We start from the raw sequence: 20,186 nt of genomic DNA, 5'->3' as shown, positions 1-20,186 counted from the left end.
AGCTGAGCAAATATCCATTTTCAATACCGGTTTAGTGGCAAGGTGTTCAAGCATCTGGATCTTTTCACTTCCATTTGACTTATATCTTTGATGTGGAATGGCCGACACACTTAAGCTATAAATGTGCACAAAAGAATTCCCAACAAAAACCTACTAAGTCTATGACATTGTTAATAATGACATTATAGGTTCTACAAGTACAAGGTTGGATCTTTTACCAGAACACGTTGTAATGTCATATGCAAATCACACGTCATCAGCTTTTTAGGTTAACTACTAAATTGTTCTCTGGTATCTCATGCGTGGCATTCCTGATTCACTCGTCAGGTTTTTTTCCTCTGCTTGTCTGTTTCGACGAGAGGGGAAGGCAGCTCGAGTCGGTTTAAACTAGTTCATCTCCACTCTTGAGTTGACCCTGCTGAAACATCTTCATTTGCATTTGGTCAAATTTCAAACTTGAAATTCTTTTGGATGTCCGTATCGATTTCAACAATATTCTGTGCACTAAATCACTTGCTCTAATCTGGTCTAAATGTTTGACTACTAGTGTACCTCATTGTGTGACAATAGACAACTTTGAGCGACTCCTCTCTCTCACAGCATAAGATGTTTCACGTTGCAGGACATAGTGTTTTTAGTCAGCAGTGTAGTAGAAACTGAAATGAGTAGCCAGAGTTATCTATTAGACGTGAACATACATACATACATACATACATACATACACTCGTGCACTCCTGACACTTTGACCTTTTTTACCTCCCTATAGACACAAACAAGATTTTCTTTGAAATATGAAACACTCGTCTGACAAAATATTTCATCTGACTAAGAATATTTTAATAAAGGTGAGAAAAAAGCCACATCCAATCATTAAATCCTTAAAACCTATTTACATTATAAATACCTTCACTACATACAACCATTGTTTTCCTAGTCCTACACACTTGGTCGGGGCTGAGCTCACAGGTGGAAGTGTTGAGTGGCAGTTGTGCAGTCGAGTCCATGATGACTGGGCTGAAGCAGACGAGGAGGGCTAAGGGTACTGCTTCCTTTGCATGGTTGCATGGTAGGCGGGGGACTGTGTCTGAGGATGCATAGTAGATTACAGAGAGGACCATTCACAGGACTCATACAAACTTTGAAATGTTCCGTCTCCATTCTGATATTTATTGTAGGATGCTCAGGCAAACATATGGAGAGGGCCTTTAAGTCGGAATGGACGGGCCAATATTTACAACACCACCCCAAAACAGGACATGAGGGACCACTGAACAGTTCACAAGAGTTAGTTGAAGAGAGAAAAATGGACACCCCACTGTTTGGCCTGCAATCTGTCCGGCCGACCTTCCTTTGGCATCTGACAGCCATCCATCTTCAAGTGTTAATTCAGACATCTGATCCGAGGGTTGGCGACCCGACTCTTTCCTTGGCCTGGTCCCACCTGCCCTTGGGTCTCTCCTCTGTGCAGCATGTCTTCACCCATCGTCAGCGCCGGCCACCCTCTGGGGGGGGGGGGAGCCTGAGAGGGAGCCGCATCGGCCCGCTCCCCCAGGCTGACAGTCTGGCCTGGCGTGGTGCTCTGTGCTGGGAGGGAGTGCAGGGCTTGCGCGCGAGTCCTCCTCATTCTGGGTGGGCTTTCGCACTAGCTGCTCTCCTCGGGGTCGGGCTGGGACAAGGCCGGGCTCGAGACGACGCAGAGGGGCGTCGAGATCACCACGGTCTCCATGGCGACCTTCATCACCGCTCCGGCTCCGCTCGGGCCGGCGGCTTTCCGCTGGCACAGACAGCAGATGTAGTCCTCGTTCTCCGCCATCTCACAGGTCACGCCCACACACACCTGGTGGAACCACTCGTCACAGCCGCCATCACACTGCACCCAGTCCACCTGAGAGAGAGAGAGAGAGACACACACACACACACACACACACACACACACACACACACACACACACACACACACACACACACACACACACACACACACACACACACACACACACACACACACACACACACACACACACACACACACACACACACACACACACACACCAAAGACATGCATGAAAACAGAACACTAACAATGCCATGTTCATCAAAACAGATGGAAATGGATATTAAACCATTGGACATCAAATCCACTCCGTCCAAACACTATGTGGTGTACGACTAGAATAAGGGGTTTCCATGTTTCAGGGAAGTTTTGCAATGTCTATGCACTGGTCAGTGTCCTTGTCAAAAGATGACTGATGGCAGGAAACAAGGTACAGATTAACCAGAGAACTGGTTTCCAATGATGCCCTGCACTACTGTCTTTTCTGTTAATACGTTATGTGTAACTCTCCTTAAGGTGTTCCAGTGCTGTTATCAGCTGTTGATATTCAATGATTATTTCAAGTCGCAAATGCATTGCTGACAAGATCCTTAATGTCTACTTGACATGGCTTATCCCCCAAAAAGCTTAACTAAAAAGGCCATCTTCTAAGCATCTAAGGAGATCAAACAGGAACAAAAGAATACAACAATAAACAAAACACACAGCAAATACATAGAAGCACAGAGAAGTAGGCACTCTACAGCCTTGTCCTCAGTGGCAAAATAAACCAGTTCTGCTTCCTTCCAGGACAATGACCCCTGTTGGCCCCTGTTAAACAATATTCATGCAAGCAGAATTGACCAGCATGCACCGGTCAGCAGGCCCATCCTCACAAGCTTCTTCTGGAGAGGCACATGGCATGACTCAACCGTCTCAATGTGTTTGTATAATCGCCTCACCTTCACCTAAAGTGTTTTGAGAGAGGGAGGTTGTGTAAATGGCTGTTCCAGACAATCTCATAGCAGACAAAAAAAATGGGACTTCAAAATTGGATACTCAATTTCTAAATTTACACAAATAGATTTGTCTTTAAAAAGTCAAGTTTGACCAAATCACTGACATGTCCATGTAGAGTACATGTTTATTGCTCAGTTTCAGGGAAGGGGTTAGGACTGTCACTGGGTGTGTTTATTACATGGGATATGATGCACTTCACACTGAACACGTGCAGCACATTTTATTTCAAATATCATGAGGGCTGTAGCTCACAACTGTACATATTGGCTTGCAAACGCCACTCTTGATGGAAAGCTGTGAATATTGAACAGGCTTTAGGCCAAATATTTATAACAACCAGTAGGGTTGCAAAATTCCAGGAATACTCAAAGTTGGAAACTTTCCATGGGAATAAACGGGAATATATGGGCATTAACGGGAATAAAATTGGACATTTTGGGGTAATTTATACTAGCTGTAGTCCTTGGGCTCAAATGCAGTAGTGTGGCCTCAACAGCCCTGTTCTAGTGTGCAGGATGCTGGGATTTAAAACAGCTAGCTACATCCTTTGCAAAGAAACACAGTGTCTGCTGCATTCCATACATCTTTAAAATAGAGTTTTGAATGCCGTTTTTTATTGCTCAGCCTTTAATTTGCAGTAATTATGTAGAAAAATACCATGGTTGTAATACAGTAATGGAGGTGAACATGGAGCAGTTTTTCAACTACAAGTGTCATGTAAGGCCAGGCAGAGAGGCCTGTGTGTGGAGATGAAGGTCAGGCCAAACAGAGAGAGGCCTGTTTTCTAAAAACAAAGACTACACAGTTTCCACAGGTGCAGGCTTGCAGAGACAGCCACATATTAATTAGAAAGATTTATGCATATGGGGATGCGGAACTGTCAAAGAGCAGGTAGAAGTTCCAAGGAAAGAGCCATCATAACCGGGAGGGGGGACACTACTGATAAGGACACAGCTGCTCTGCATCTTGAAAGATTAGTGAGCAGAATATTCTGATTGGCTGAGCTTGGATAAAATGTATAGGTTTGAGAGAATATTTTGATTGGTTCAAACTTGGATACGTTTTGGGTTTTCGATTGGAAAAGCATAGTGACGAAATATGCCATTTAAAAAGTTAGTGCACTGGTTTTTGGCTAAGCTGCTCCATGAACGACCACTCTGATTTGAATGAAAGTCTGCAAGAGTAAATAAACTTCAGTTCAACGCATTCGGTCGTCTGATTCAAGATTTGAAGAGGTTGTTTCGCTACAACAATTACTTTTATTTTCGATAAGTCGCCCAACTTGCGCTTTTTTGATGAACCCCAACAGCCGCAGAATCGAGGTGATGGTGTACTTTAGACATACATACATCCGACTCACTGCAGTAAAAAGTTAGCCTACTGTATACAAATAAACTTGGTATTAAAATGAACTTGGCTTTAGTGTATCAAGTAATCAATATGCTAAATAATGACAAAGACATTCATAAACAACAGAAAGTCTTAGGTTTACATTTCCGGCAGACAATATTCCCAACTAACTGCATCCAGGGTCCAGCTGAGGAAGGCTTGTCTTGTTTTCAACTACATTTAAGCAAATAAATAATTCAAAATTTCCGAGCTTAAATTCCCATGGAAAGTTTCCGGATATTTTACGCCCCTTTGCAACCCGAACAACCAGTAAATACCAGGATAAACTGTTATAAAATGTATTTTAGTATATAGGCTCTGATGGGTCTACTTCACAATCTCCAGCAAACGTCCTACAAAACAATTCTGTACTTAAGTTTGAAATTCAAATCTATCCTTTAAAGTGAAATGCAACATAGTGAATGTGCAGAGAGAACTTGAACAGGGCGTGTTTCATCTGTGGCTTGCTGTGTGCACTCACCTTATCTTTACAGGGCCGTATGCAGTTCTTGGCCGCACACACGGCGTTCTCATCATTAGAGTCCTCTGCTCCTGACCAATCATATTTCGAGGGGATGTCCAGGATCTTCTTCTCTCTCTTCTTCTCCAGACCTTCCTTGACAGCTTCGGCCTTGGCAACAGCCTTCTCCTTCCTCTTCCTCTCCTTCTCCTCTTTGGCCAGGCGCTTAGCCAGCATCTTGAGCTCACGGGCTTTGTCCACGTTGAGCTTGAGCTTCTTCTTCTTGGGCTTGCCCAGGCCATCGACGCTTCTCTTGAGCTCCTTGGCCTTGGCTCGGCCCCCCTCGCCTCCCCCTGCAGACAAGAGGAGGTGTTGCTCAGCCCGCTCGAGCTTCCTCTTGCGCTTCTTCTCCGAGACCTTCACCTTCAGCTTCACTGGTTTGTCCATCATGCCGTCTTCTGGCTGTTAAAGATAAGGGGAAAAGAACGTTCAAGACATCTGGATGGATACATAAATAAAGCTTGAATGAAGAATGGCTTTTGAGCCAGAGCCAGCTCCATTGGATCTCCTCGTGTGTACTAGCATTGAGAACTCTAGGAGCCAGACATAAACAATGAGTAATACAATGCTGGGTAATATGACCATGTGCATTCAGCATTCAGTATCTTAGGAACATCTTTGGAAAATGACACCAGAAGCAAGGAGACAGAGACAGTTTATTACAGGGATAGGTCACTAATACTTTGGGTCTTACAATTTCATGTTTTGCCTTTGAGGATCAGTGTGCTAATCCTTAGATTATTTTCTATGTCTCAATGATTTACTTTCTTATTTTAGTTGTAAACTTCCTCATAACATAAAAAAACAATGACTGCATGCTGCTATTTCAACACACATACAAAACAGGCACGCTCTATCTATCCTTGATGGGTTGTTATACAACTTATATAGGTTAAAAGCATGAAAGCTGCCCTAATTTGATCCACCTGGTGTGTGTTTTAGTTGGGATATTGACACAGATTCGCCAGCTGGCTGGCTGTGCAGCCCAACGAGCCGGTCCTCACAGCGAGAAGTGTTCCCACGGCAACCCCTACCTCCATGACCTGCAGGAAGCGCTCCTCCGAGGGTGGGTGCGTGGCCTGCAGGATGCGCCAGATGTGCTGGGTCTCGTCCAGGGACACCTCCAGCAGATCCCCCACCATCATCAGCTCCTCCAGCTGGGCCTTGGCTGCGGGGGACAGCTCCAGCACCGGGGGCTCCAGGCTGCGTGGCACCAGCGGGGTCTTCCTGGGCTGCTTGCGAGGGGCGGCTTGACCTGGAGAAGAACATTGGACTCACTCGGACTGCCGGCAACCAAGGGGAACGCGTTTTATAAGTATACATGCTTCCTAATAAGTAGGGAACCCGTTTTAAATGTACACATGCTTCCTAAGAACTAGGGAACCCGTTTTATAAGTACACATGCTTCCTAAGAACTAGGGAACACGTTTTAGAAGTACACATGCTTCCTAAGAACTAGGGTCATTAGTATACCGGAATTTTCAGATTTGGATGTTGTCTGAAGGAATAGTTTTGCATCTCAGTTTTTGTGTAATGTTAAAAAAATTTACTAATAATACAGAGCTCAATATACAAAAAATTATAAAAAAAACATACATTTTCAAGAAAAATGATTGATATAAGTATATAACCAATATAAATGGCCATATTGTATGTTACAAATGGAACTCTGCCTGTTTCCATTGCACTTACTCTGGGCACATGACTTGGAGGCTGAGGAGTAGGCATGCTCAGCACAGAAGGAGGGCGTGGCCGGCCACATGTGACTGACCACCTCTTCAGACTTCACAGGGATCTCCTCATCACAGAAGAGGTAGGGCTTCACCTCCCCCGGGTCCTGGGGGGTGGAGGGAGGAGCAACACGTCAATACAGCTTCTGGACTTTCATGACGGACATCGTGTGAAAGGCGCAATATGAATTTTGTTTGCAGGAAATAACAAATGAGTTTAAAACGATAAGAATTATGATTTCCTAAACACACAAGCTCAAGACAGTTTATGCTTTAAGACAATTCAAACCCATTCTCTAGCATTTGTCGAAAGAGATTGTTTTGTCAGCTCTTTTAACTGTGTTTTAATGACATCATGGCTGATGGAGAAGAATGTGTACTTATAAACAAAAAAAAAAAATATATATATATAGTGCCTTTGGGAATTTCTGCATACCTTGATGTCGTAGCCATACGTTTCCCGGATATCTTCATCTGAATCCGTCTCCTCGTCATCATAGTCCAAAGACGGTCTAGGTGAGGTGGCCCTGCTGAAGCCTGCCTGCTGGAATGTTTGGATGTGACCCTGGGAAGACACAGAAGCGTCGCAGATCAACACCCAATCATAGATCCAAACCAGGAAGATTGCTAAACTGAAGCATGACTAACTTTACTAGTAGATGTAAATATTAAATGTATAAAATACAAAAAGATATAAAAACCTCAAAAAGGCCCACCCTGTAGTGCCTCACCTGCAGGTCAGGGTTGGCTGCGGCCTTCTGGAGCTCAGCATTGATGATCTTCTCCGTCTTCTCCCGGGCCGCCTGCTCCACCATGCGCTGGCTGAGGACGGAGAGCTTGGCCAGAGCAGACGAGAGCTCATCGGTGGCCAGCGCCTGCCGCGCCCGGTCCTGCCAGCTCATGGCCCTCTCCGTCAGGCACTGCAGGGCCTCGCCCTCCGGGAGCCGCACTGGCAGCTTCTGTAGCGACACCAGCAGCGAGAGGATGGTCTCCAGGCGCGGGCGGCGCGAGCGCTGGCACAGCGGGCACAGGAACTTGGACTCCTTGCTGCTGCTCTGCCAGCCCGTGCCCATCTTCTTCTGCGTGGTGGTCTTGGGCAGAGGCACGCAGGCCCCGTGGAACCAGTCCTTGCACAGCTCGCACTGCAGCATGAAGCCGCTGGCCGTCCGGCGGCACAGGCAGAACTTCACCTCCTCGATGCGGTCGGCCATGGCCATCTTGGCCAGGTTGGCGGCACGGAGCGAGTGCATGGACTCCACCTCCTTCTGCTCTTTGGCCTTGAACGCCGCCACCACGGTAGCAGGGTCTCTGATCTCCTCCAGACTCTCGTCCAGGTCACTCAGGCCCTCCAGCTCCAGGCCCCGCTCCTTCTCCAGGAGCTCCTTCGCCCTCTTGCGCTTACTCTTGCTGTTCCCGTAAACACCTATGTCCACACGAGGGCTGAGGACCTGCAAACAAACAAACACACACACAAACAAAAGGTTGATGGCTGCTGTTCCCCTATGTGAAAAGGTGAAGTCCCTCCCCCTTCTCACTGTGGTCCAGGAGGGAAGAAGGACTGGACTCCCCTACCTAAAATGGTTGGGTCCGGATTCCCCCACCCCTGTGGAGGGGTCCAATTACCTTTTAATTGGACCCAGGTGGCCTTACTTAAGGTGCACCTCATTGTTTGATGGGGGAGAAGGACAGACTGAACATGCTGGATGGAGCTTGGACCAGGTACTAGACAAAACCTGAATGCTCAGAGGTGTACCTTGTCTAGTATAGGCTTTAGTGTGTTCAGTTTGTGTTGGTATGTTTTGGGGTTTTACAAAAACCCCGTTGTAAATAAATATAGCTATTTTTATGGAAGCCACTGTCTCCTGCGTCGTGTGTTCCTGCCTGCAACCCCATTCTACCAGGCTACATCTCACATGGTGAGATGGCCGGCGCGAGCGGTCTTTCACACCCTACTTTAGAGAGGACAGATGAACCCGTGGACCCTGCTTGCTCACCTGCAGTAAGGTGTAGGTGGAGTTCTTCTTGAGGAAGGTGCGGCCTGTCCTCTCCCTCCACCCTCTGGCCGACCCCACCTGAGACTCCACCTGGGGCAGGGGATCCAGGCGCACAGGGATGGAGCGGCCCCTCCCCAGCAGGCTCTCCAGCTGCTCCAGGTAAGCGTAGTTACTGCCATTCTGCCACACAGAGAGCAAACAGGTGAAACAATCCATATCTGTGCACGAGAAGCCAGTGGAAGAGTTGGCTGTATATACACACACTCGTGCTTTGACAAGAATTTAGCCAAAAACATATCTTGGTGAGAATGTCATGAGAGGCATCGGTACCTGTATGGCTTCGACTTTGCAAGTCCACTCTTTGGCTTTCTGTAGAGCATCCCTCAGTGCCAACACATTGGGAAGGTATGCAGGAATGTTCTTGGCCTCGATGACAATGCTGTCCAGGGTGGTCATGCTGTGGCGGGGTCTGAGGAGCAAACATGGCATTTCAAACCCTTTCACTGAGCAGCCCTGACCCTTAAGATCCCCTGATTTTACCAGTGCAGTGCTAGTTGTTTACTACACCAGGGAGTGCTACTGCAACAATCAGCCAGACATTATTGCTGAATTTCAGAAGTAATGGCATCAGTCATTTGGTAAACAAACTCCTTGCTTCTTGTTAAGTGTGCAGTCCTTGGTCAAATTCAATATGGGCCATGCTTAGTTATGGCATGTGATAATGTTAGGCCTTACCTGGCCTGTAGGCAGGCGCGGGCTTTGTCCTCCCATCGCTCCGACACCGTGAGGATCTCCTGCAGCTCGGCCATGGCCTTCTCCACGGCGTGGTGTGGCGCCAGCCCCACTCCCGAGTCGATCAGCCTCTTCATGAGCTCCAGGGTGACGCGCTGCGGTTCGGCCAGGGTGAGGCGCACCTCGTCCAGCCAGCGCGCCTGCTGCAGCTCCTGCTTGAGCCGCGGAAGCTCCGGCAACTCCACGTCCAGGCCCGCGCCCAGGTCCAGCAGCGCCTGCAGCTTAGAGGAGTCTGGAGTCTCGTCTGCCAGCGCCTCCTGAGCCCGCTCATGGAACTCCTCCACGTTCTCCAATAGTTCCTGTTTCACAGACAGCCGGGTGGAGAACAGTGTTGTTTATGTGTCTGCTTTACTCCGCACAGCAGAGCAGTTCAATCCAGCCCAGCTACGGGACGTGTGGAGTGGGTACGGGCCGGGGGACTAACCTGGACCTGGCGAGCTTGACTGATCACGCAGGGCAGGCGGAACAGCTGCTCCACAAACGCCTTCAGCTCCTCCACCGTCAGCTTGCTGCGCGCGCGACTCACCTCCGGGCGCTGCCTGCTCGGGGAAATCAGTTTGAGGAATTACATGACTCTCTCTTCCAAATTAAATAAATGAATGCTAAATCAGCACTGAATCATGCAGAGTCATGATAAATGAGTCCAAACTAAATGACTAAATAAAATCCAAGTCAATAATAAAAATGGACCTGAGCTTCTGCTTGTGGCTGAGGAGTAGTTGTGCCACTGAGGAGCACGTCTCGGCCTCCTTCACCAGCTCGCGCAGTTGGCGGAAGAGGTTATTCTCAGGGTACTTCCTGTCCTCTGCATCCTCCAGCATCACCTTCAGCTCAATCAGGTCTAACCAGATAAAAGGGAAAGACAGAGACAACAACAGATCCTGGATCAGACTGAAGGCTAAAGGGAAGATTAAAAAAAAGTCAGATTTTCCATAGGCACTGAGCCAAAACTGCAGAACAGACCTAACAAACTGGATAATCCAGAATGTAAATATCAAGAAAGAATTCTCATAAAAGAGCCAAAGACTTCTGAAGGTGTGTCTGCCGGGTTTACCTTTCTTACTCTTGTGATCTGCAGCCAGCGCCTCCGATACCCTCTTAGCCCACGTGTCATAGGACTGCGCCCTAGACTTCACCCCGTACAGCATGGAGGGGAACTCCTCCAGATCATACCTGTATCTGAACCACAGGGACAGAGAGACAGAGTGATCACAACACAACAACTGAAACTCCTCCAGATCATACCTGTTTCTGAACCACAAGGACAAAGAGAGAGTGATCACAACAAAACAACTGACATAACAAGTTCATTTCACCAGCACAGAGAGATCTGATTGGATCAGTTGATTAGGCTGCTGGAACGTTGTCAACATTGACAAGAGTCTGGGTTCTGCTTCCAGGCAGGTACACATTGATATGAATATACATTCAAATGTACTTGTCCTTCGATAAGAACTACATTAGTTTGGTATTGCTGGTGGGGACGTCGTCTTACCGGAGACATTTATTGCCAAGTGGACAATCACAGAGGTTAGCGGTGTGGTGGAGGCAGACCAGCCGCTCGGGGCTGCAGGAGCACGTCAGCGCAGACAGGAAGCAGGTGGTCTTGCACTGATGGCACTGCCTCTCATCGTCTGGGACCAACTCAAACACCTCCTGCTCAGAGGACAGCACCCCCTGCAGGCAAAGACGGAATCACACAGGATGAAAAAGCGGATCTCTTAAAAATCACAAAGAATTATGCACTTCTTTTCAAAACACTCATTAGCACAACATCTATGCTTTTCCAATGTTCTAACCGTCCAGAAACGGCAGCGTCCACATGTGAGTATGTTACGTCACGTCACGTGTGAGGAGCAGTACCATGGCTTCCGTCACGATCCCATCCCTTCACTCACCATGTCCCTCACAGCCTGTCTGAGCCTGGTCTCCTCCTCCATCACCTCCCCCAGCTCCTTCACCACGGCCGCTGCCAGCTCCACATCCAGACTGTCCGGGTCAGCAGCCATCTTGCAGAGGAGCTCCTCGTGAGAGAAGACGCAGTACCGGTGAAGGCGGCGGTAGTGGGCCACACACTGACGTCCCATAGGCAACTGAGAAAAAAAGTCAGAACAAGATCGGGATCAAAATCACGGATTTACACTGAATCTGAAATTGAATTGGATTCTCAGAACCAGAGGTGTGAAGTTCCTCCCAAACAGCATCAGTAACTGTACCCAGTCTGCTGTGCAGAAGTTGACGGCCTCAGCAAAGTTGTAGCCCTGATTGAAGCCGCTATGATACGCCCTTGGGAACGTCACCACAAATTCCCCGGCACACTGATTCGTCCGGTACACCTGCAGGATGGAATTAGACCGGTGAGAAATACAAATTTGACCCGCAACTCCGACTAAACTGTGAGGACGCAAAAACACAACAAAGAACTCACGGACACACACACACACACACACACAGATACATTTGCAGGCGAGACTCACAGGAACACCGTGTTCCATGAGAATGTTGGGGTTCATGATGGTGACGAGCTGGTGCAGCAGGTCCGGCTGGGAGTCGAACAGCTCTGGGGCCAACTTCTTCATCACTGCTTCAAGCTGCTCGGCCGCATGAGCGGGAACACCGTACCACGTCTTGGGTTCACCCCTAAGAGAAAGATAAGGTGGGGGGGGGGGGCCTTTAGTTCCCAGCCACAAGTCTTCTTTCCAGTACTTCCAATACAAATTACATTAACTGCTGTCTGACGGGGCCTCCCAAACTGTTGGACAGAAGAGCCATTTTCAGCCACACAGAGCAGTCTGTGCTTACTCACCAGTGCAGAAAGTTGATGGAGTAGCTCCAGTGGTCCTCTATGTGCCAACAGAAAGAGGAGAAACACATGCCCACATACAGCCAGGGCACCTTCATACCAGAGATGTCCACGTTAATGTGCGTGAGAACAGACTGCTCCAACACTGGCATGTTGTTAAGGTTCCAGCCCGAGTTGGCATACTCCTACAGAGGGGAGAAGCAAGTTTAGAGCTGTTGTTGTTCTAGTTTCTGAAATCCAGGGAGGCACAGCATTCATGATTAGAACTCCATCTTTTAAGCAGCTATGGAGTCTATGGAACAGATCAATTACATTGATAGACACACACACACAGTTTCAAAGAACTATACTGGAACTACATAACTGTAAGTAGAGGACAAAAACACAGAAGTTCTACTCAAGGATCTGAATGAATGCTGCGCTCTTCTAGTGAGCGTCGTTTGGCACTGCCGTCTGTGCAAGCACGGCAGTCCAGACTATTCTCATTTGTAGTTCCACGTTGGTGGAATGAGCTGCCCAGCACTACCAGAGCAGGGGCGTCCCTCTCTACCTTTAAGAAGCTTTTGAAGACCCAACTCTTCAGAGAGCACTTCCCGTCCTAACTGGCACTTCGACTAGTGCGTAACTTGCAATTACAGCAGTTACACTTCTGCACTCTTTCTTTCTTTTTATTTCATTTTGTTATATTTCTAATGTAAAGTAGTATTTATTTATTGTTACACCAGGTTCTATTGCTCGTAGCTTGAATATTCTCTCCCTTGTACGTCGCTTTGGACAAAAGCGTCTGCTAAATGACTAAATGTAAATGTAAATGAATGAATGAATGAAGGCTTAACATCTTCACCTCCTCATCTCCTAGCAGTCTCCTCTTTCCATCCCTGACAGGGAATCCACTGCCCACATCCTTGGAGCTAATATCAGCTCCGTACTCCACAATGACATCTTCCTCTATGCTGCTCACAAGCCTCCAGAACTCCTTCTCCACCAGCTCTGTAGGAACCATCTGCGTGAAAACATCAAAGGAGTAGGTCAGACGACCAAATGAGCGCCACACTAAATGTATGACATGTTACTGACCTAGGCTCTATACATCAGGCTCCTCATATGAGGCTTCTCAGAAGAGGTTTGAACTCACATGCACAGGCATATTGAAGTAGTCGGACTTGAAGTGGTCTGCCATTTCTCCAAAGCTCTGCAAGGTGTACCCCCGTACGGCCTGCTCAAAGCCAAAGGCCTCCCTTGGTTTGCTGCATTCCTGGAAAGAGTCAAAATCCGTACGGTTCTTTAAATCAGACAAGTGTGGATCTATGGCATTAGGTCACTGTGAGAAAACGCAGTAGAGTTTCTGCTGTATGTATACAGACACACCATACCTCTGCCACACACTTTGGGCAGCGCCAGTCTCCCTTTGGCACGTCCTGCAGGGGCGGGATCAGACAAAAGGTGTGGTAGCTGTCGTCACAGCCATCACACAGGAGCAGGCGGTCCTCCTCATCACCACGCCCACACACCAGACACAAGTACAGATCAATCTGCAAGAGACAGTCAAAGAGCACAATCATGTCAGTGGCCTACCCCAGAAAATCACAACAAAAGATAATTACAATTCCAAAACCTCCAATAATTGCATTGGTCTCTTATGGCCGCCGCACTTCCTGTCCCATTGGTAGCCTTGGTTGCTATGACCACATTTAGCCTTGGACTCAAAGGTAATGAATGTTTAATGAGAATGAACCAAATGCCATCCCTTGGCTATGTATGCTGTGCAAGTTAAATATGATATTGAGCAAGGCGGGGAGGGTGCAGGCCACAAAGTATGGGGTAGGTGGTTAGGCTTAATAACCTACAAGCTAGACAAGCTCCACAAAGAGGCTGTTCACTAATGTTGCTTCTCTTCCAAAGAATTACAAAGACATCATATTCCATATCTATATTCTCTATACATCATTGTTAATGATTTTATCAAGGAATAGAGCGATGTATTGGCCACTAATCAGCTCTAAACACATGCAATATGCAATATAGAATATGCAAATCTAATGCAAATATATCCTGAGCATGTATTGGAAGCCTTCCAATATTTGCAGATGACCTCAATGTCAGAATCATACTAGTGGTACTTACAAAGTTCACCTCCAGCGTTTCCTTGCGTGGACGCATTTTAATGGCAAAGGCCTGGGCCTTGAGATGCCGCTGCTTCTTGAGGAAAGCGTCATCTTTGGAGAAAACAAACATGAGGATTACTTCATCTACCCCTTTCATTTCAGGGAAAACACATTCGTGAGTGTTGTTACCATATGGGCCGTTTCCCAGTTCCCAGTAATCAGAATGAACAGAGAGTGCTTGTGTACGAAAGAGGAAAAGTCTCACCAGCCAAAACAATCTCTAACCCCCCCATCTTGGGACTGGTGCCAAAGATCTGCAGGCTTTTGGGCTCCTTGTTTTCTCGCTGTAAATAAGAAAAAAGTACAGAATGAAAACCACAAGGCAATGCCCTTAACAAAAAATGTCCAGTTGTGCAGCAGGATCTTGCTGGGAATGAAGAGCATCAGTTCCCCGGTGGTCTCCACAATAAAGCTGGGAATCGAAGACACGTGGGGCAGTAAAAACAACCCATAAGGCCTCCCTCGCAGTGGGGGCAAATCAAAAGGCAATACTCAAGTGAAGTACTCTTTGGATTGGGAAAACCTCGTGCTGCATCAGCACACAGCATCTCAGATGGAGTTAGGCCTACACTAGGCAGCAAGTCTACAGGGGACCTTGCACGACGGAATAAGCTGAGTATTACACAACAGAAAAGGATAATGCTATTACTCCAACCATGTGCCATGCGCTATGACGGGCAGGGTGATCACAGAGAGAGCAGCACAAGGTCTGGTTCACTGCCGTGGTGCCATGTGTCTGCTGAAAACCTTAAGAATGAATCGCTTGTATTTGCAAAAGAAAGGCGTGTGAAATATGGCACCGTTTACAAATGATAACAGGTTGATGGCCCGGGTTCTGTATTTGTGACTGTGCTCTCCATATTATGTTCCCGTCATCCTCTGTACCCACCTCTGATTTGAGCCGCCGGGAGCGTCTCTCTGACGCAGGCTGGTCCTTGTTCTGTGTCCGGTCACACAGGCCGTCTCGATCCCTACACTCCTTCTCCTGTTCCTCCTCCTCTTCATCCTCCTCATCCACTCCACCCTCGATGCCTTCATCCTGGTCCTCCGTATCCTCTCCCTCCTCATACAGTCTCTGAATACCCTGGACGAGTCCACAGTGCAATGTTTACAGTTAATCTCCCATTTAAAGATGGGTCTTCACACAGAGGTACACACAGATAACAAATTCCCACTCACATTGAAAGTCATTTATTTGTTGCTATTATGCCGTATTGGTGTTGTGTGGGAATGGAAGCCAATGTTGTGAATATGGCAACGTTGTTTGAAAAAAGTTGTACAGCAGAATTGTTTAACGTCTATGTAAAACATTATAGGAAAAAGGTACAAACACTCGGAAACACTGACTATCTTATCTCACGGAAGTTCGTGCTCACATTGATGACCATATATATTTGCAAAATTCTTAACCTGGACCAAATGTTCAGTAGAAGGCTGGTGAGTTACAATTTGAGTCTTAAAATACATGATGGTGTGATTTACTCTCTTATCGAGTTAAGTGTATTCTAAAATGAAGTCTGCCCCAAAGAAGGGGCAGCATCATCCAATGATGTTCTGCTGGTGTTCAGTACTTACAGTGAGTGAGGCTCCAGACTGGAAGAGCTCATAGGGATAGAGGATCTTCTCAAAGTGGGAGCGGAGCAGGGAGCCCGTGCCCTTCCCTGAGGGAAACCCCATTCGACTGGCCACCTTAGACCAACGCTTCTCCTTACACACCGTGTCAAAACCACCTTCTGCTGAGACTATCTGCATGAGCAAAACACACACACACACACACACCTCATTGTATGCATTTGAAGTATGCAACATGTTGGTATAAGCTCTGTAGCAACGAGGGTTGCTTTATAAGGTTACAATCATCATAAACTAAAAAAAAATGTATTGTGAATAGAAATTTAGACTGACAGACTGATTACAAATATACTGACTTACAATTACATTTTTGGTATATCTGAGTGCCATTTTCAGCACACTTTTAAGGGAAAGTCTCATGCAATCACATTCACCAGCAAGATACCATGTTAAAAACTGAAATTCCAGACTTGCAAAAGTAATATTAAAATTGGCCAGAAATTCTGTGGCTGCATTCTATGCATTTTGTCTGAATCATCAAAATGATTATTGTACCTTGGCATGTGCACAAAATCAATCCAGATGACAGCCTTGGAATGACACCACCATTACATTTTGCTGCTTTAGTTTGATGTTAAGATTAGACCATAAAGGGCTCTGAAATGATTGGTTATATTTTCTAACCTTGCTAAGCAAGTACAAGTCCAGGATCTTCTTCTCCACATGAGGGAACCGCAGCCTGCAACCCTGTAGCTCCCAAAACTTTGCAATTTGATCCAAGAAATTCAGTTTGACCCTGGTGAGTGCCTACAGAGGAAAGGAGGAACGGTCATGTTTGCATCATTGACAAAGATGATCCATACATTACAAAACATTTATGTGATTTGAATTCAGGCATCAAATAAAAAGTGCTCATAAACTGAATAGACACCTAGACACTGTATATAAAACTACAGAGCAATACCGGCCATTCACAAGGAGCATCATTCCATTACCTCAAGTTCATTTAGCCTCTGGACACGAGGCGTAAAGCGGAAATTTCTCACATCGCAGGCAAAAGGAGGCTGCCAATCCTGGAGAAACCATACACATAAATGACTTCATTCTGGCTCATGTCAATAAGATGATTAACTCATTTGTAGGCCAATCTTAAATGAGGGACAAGCACGCCTAGTTATGCTCTGTCAATATGTGAAAGAGAATATTGGTCACACACACATATAGCTTCAACTAAAAAAACTACTTCTTTCATGAAACACATGAAGTATACAGAGAAAGCATCAGAAAGAGAGCTTGACACATGCTTAATGGAAAACTAAGCTAAATCTTCACCAGACCTGCACACAGATTTCACAATGCACACAGGAAGTAAAGAGATATTTTAATTACTGGATACTTCAAGTACGTCATGCCAAAACATAATGATGTTAGTTTTATAAATTCGATGAAAGAGGACATTTATACAAGCAAAAACATGTAAAGGCCATATATTGTTATAAATTGGTTAACTCAAACACGATAAGGTATGTCTGGAAGCATGTTAAGGCCTTGTTATCGGGACAATACAACAGCCTGAACTTAAGCGTTCATACAGAGCTGCAATGAGTTCACGATTTTGACTATAGAAATGCTTGTGCGTGTGGAACAAAGGTAAAAACAAATGTAACAAGCTAGATGTTGTTCATTCAGGTAGAATCTAGGAATGTTAGGCCGCACTTTCACATGACGTCGGTTTCGCCATAAACATAGCCTACACGAAGAAGGAAAACATCCTCTTCGACCTCTGAAATGTTTTTTATGCATTTGGGATAGGGGTTAGCTAATCGTCACTGCTAAATTGACAATAACCTATGAGAATAATAACAGAATGGAGATTTTATATACTATAACTCTTAACGCTAAACGAAAGATAGGCTTTTGTCAACATTCTGAATAGTTATGAAAATCTTACCACTGGAGGTCGAATTTTGCAAATCCCAGTCTTCTCAGCGATGGGGCGAATCTTATTAATGAATCCTAAAGGATCTGAAAAATCTTCCCAACTCGGCTCAAAAACTGGGCATTCCGGTGGAGGTACAAATTCGGCGTACATGGACATGATGTAGAAGGTTGATGGGATCTGGACAATTTAACATTAACTACAATAAAAGTCACTGCTGTTGCACTAGTCTCTGGCTAAACCTAATATAACAATTCCACGTCTTTGCTCATGATTAGTTTTAAAAATGAACTTTAAGAACTGTTTTATTTCCGCAGAATTCCATGATTAGGTCTTCAGTCCAACAGTAATATGGCGAGAAACCACTGCAGTTCTCGCCATGTTTGTGAAACCTACATTAATATTATATATGGTTTGCAAGTCTGACATTTGCCCGAAACTGATGACCAATAACAAAAAACGTTCTTTAAAAGTAATTTTTAGGGCCCTTTTCCATCACAAGGAAACTGCGGGCCGAACAGTCCACACAACCACTCCCCTGCGCACTAGGTTGAGCTGAGTTCGCTAACGTTACCTGAGGCACAGGGCAAGACTAAGACTGTCATCATGTCCTTTAGGTGCATTAAAATTGCGAAGCATGTCATGTACAATGCCTGGAAAATACTGTTAACGCCATTGGGTGTTTAGGATGAAACCGCTCTCAAGTTGTTGTTGACGGACTTTCCATTAGATCCAGCCGTTCTTCGATGCCAGGTTAGCTGTTGTCAGCTAGCTAGCAACCCAGTCGGCTAACATTGCGTTGCTGTTATTGGCCCCAGAATGCAAGTTAGCTTGCGATGTATGTTCCTCAACGTTATTCAACTATTTCTGTTCATGGCCTGGTAAAAAAAATCGCATGAAATGATTCGCTCTCGCTGATGCCTAGTCAGTGGTGTCTGCTTATGAACATCATCTTCCGACATTTAGCTTGGGACCAAGAACATTATGCTGCCTTGGCCAAGCATCCAGACTGTCCATTCATTGAAAAGTTCGTAGGTAGGCTAGCTATGCAACGCTAACAAGTGTTTACGTTTGCTAGCCGATGTTAGCTGCCTTGCAGCCAAAACATTTTCCAGTGCAAAAACTCGACACGTCGATGTAAATATGTAAGTACAAAGTCAAGTAACAAATGAGTCCAAGACAAGCTATCGCGTTTCTTAAGCGATCTGCTTCGTCCTTAACATCCGCTTCGTGTCCTTCGATTAACGTTAGCCAAATCTGGCTAACTGCCTGTGCTCACTTCGAAGACAGTCCAGTAGCTATAGCTGAAGATAGCTGGCTAGCGTTTGATGACAAACGATATCCAGCTGATTGAAGGTGACTAGCTCGGTCTATCCAGTTGAGATACCTCATGCACCCGATAATCCAAAAACGTTGATGCATCAGTACAATGAACTAGTTGAACCGCGGATAAATAAACATGCTAGTCACAAGTACTTCCCATCTCTATGGTTGTGACCGAATCACAGCCATTGAAATAACAATGCACTTAGCTATTTCTCTTCCGTAGTGAGTACACACCTGGTTGATACTAAAAAAACTTTGTGAAAAGTGGCTTGAGGATTTACACAGACATATTTCTTTATATTTAACATATTACGCGAAGTTTCTTTCTGGAAATTGCTGTATTTGCTCTTCCCAGCTAAGTAATTTATGAAACAGCGCATTGATATTGTGAAGTGACGCGTTCTCAGTGAGGTCAAAGGTAATACTTCCTAAAACAGACTGATCTAGGAGTTTGCTAAATGAATTATCTTCATCGATTTAAGATGTTAGTTGGGTGTGCATGTCACTTCGAGAAATTGTGTTTAAACAAAGAAAGGCAGAATTAATAGCAGAAAAGGATAACCGTACCAGGAGTGTCGCTGCGCTTGTCAGATTACTAAAACATCACATTATTACGTCTGTGGGTTAAACAGTTGTTGTTTAATGATCAAGTTATTTGAAGGTGCAGTAGCCCAAGTAGATTTTGATGTCTAAAAATCAGAACAATTATGATGAAGTCTAAAGGCATGATATTTCCCAGTATGTTTCCAGTACTTCTGCAATTTACACACTTTGTGCTCTTGTGTTTCAGCGTTTTTTATGGATTTGTTTATATGTTTGGCCCAAATGTATAAAATCACAGGAACAATTGACCAACTATGACTGTGTAAAGAGATTTCCATTTTTCACAACCAAAAAAAAATTGAACTTTTAAGGCTATCCTTATGTAAAAGTGTAAAAGTATTTTTGATGCACTTTTAAAAATCGCCCTTTTCTACGTTGCTGGCTAGTAAGTTTGGTCTCCATCGCCTCCTGTAGCTAGTTATCTTTTCTCTGCTGGGAGAAGTGGGTAAAAAGGCCCATTATGTGTTGTATGCAACGTTGTATTGAGGGGACCGTGAAGTCATCAGGAGGCCTAGCAAGC

General features: G+C 45.6%; 1 protein-coding gene across 6 annotated transcripts; it reads right to left on the bottom strand.

The window, feature by feature from the left end:
* Positions 1-10: 10 nt before the first annotated feature.
* Positions 11-19,661, bottom strand: kdm5a (lysine (K)-specific demethylase 5A). 6 transcript variants are annotated; one of them, XM_031582999.2, is made up of 27 exons: positions 17,750-19,660; positions 16,794-16,871; positions 16,483-16,605; positions 15,802-15,972; positions 15,116-15,310; positions 14,432-14,510; positions 14,186-14,277; positions 13,435-13,593; positions 13,197-13,316; positions 12,906-13,064; positions 12,065-12,246; positions 11,736-11,898; positions 11,475-11,594; positions 11,157-11,351; positions 10,754-10,935; positions 10,313-10,437; positions 9,949-10,099; positions 9,683-9,797; positions 9,202-9,557; positions 8,797-8,935; positions 8,467-8,646; positions 7,174-7,920; positions 6,909-7,037; positions 6,435-6,579; positions 5,777-5,997; positions 4,700-5,144; positions 11-1,887 (listed from the first exon to the last, which is right to left on the bottom strand). In XM_031582999.2, exons 1-27 carry the CDS (start codon positions 17,894-17,896, stop codon positions 1,643-1,645), a joined length of 5,163 nt encoding a protein of 1,720 aa, XP_031438859.1. In that variant the 5' UTR covers positions 17,897-19,660; the 3' UTR covers positions 11-1,642. The 6 variants fall into 6 exon arrangements, with proteins under 6 accessions (XP_031438859.1, XP_031438860.1, XP_031438861.1 ...); XM_031583000.2 differs by having other exon boundaries at positions 11-1,885; positions 4,704-5,144; XM_031583001.2 differs by having other exon boundaries at positions 7,189-7,920.
* Positions 19,662-20,186: the final 525 nt, after the last annotated feature.

The sequence above is a fragment of the Clupea harengus genome, chromosome 16 (assembly GCF_900700415.2).
Source record: "Clupea harengus chromosome 16, Ch_v2.0.2, whole genome shotgun sequence".
Taxonomy (NCBI): domain Eukaryota; kingdom Metazoa; phylum Chordata; class Actinopteri; order Clupeiformes; family Clupeidae; genus Clupea; species Clupea harengus.
Note: the sequence above shows the minus strand (reverse complement) of the source record. Positions and strands in the feature narration are given on the sequence as shown.

What these genes read in the sequence shown, in the direction of transcription:
- kdm5a (XM_031582999.2), bottom strand. Translation starts at nt 17,896, where the DNA reads ATGTCCATGTACGCCGAATTTGTACCTCCACCGGAATGCCCAGTTTTT. An exon ending in GCAAAGTCGAAGCCATACAG is followed by an intron (nt 8,647 to 8,796) that starts GTACCGATGCCT and finishes TCTGTGTGGCAG; the next exon opens with AATGGCAGTAACTACGCTTA. An exon ending in ACAGGGTGGGCCTTTTTGAG is followed by an intron (nt 7,038 to 7,173) that starts GTTTTTATATCT and finishes GTGTCTTCCCAG; the next exon opens with GGTCACATCCAAACATTCCA.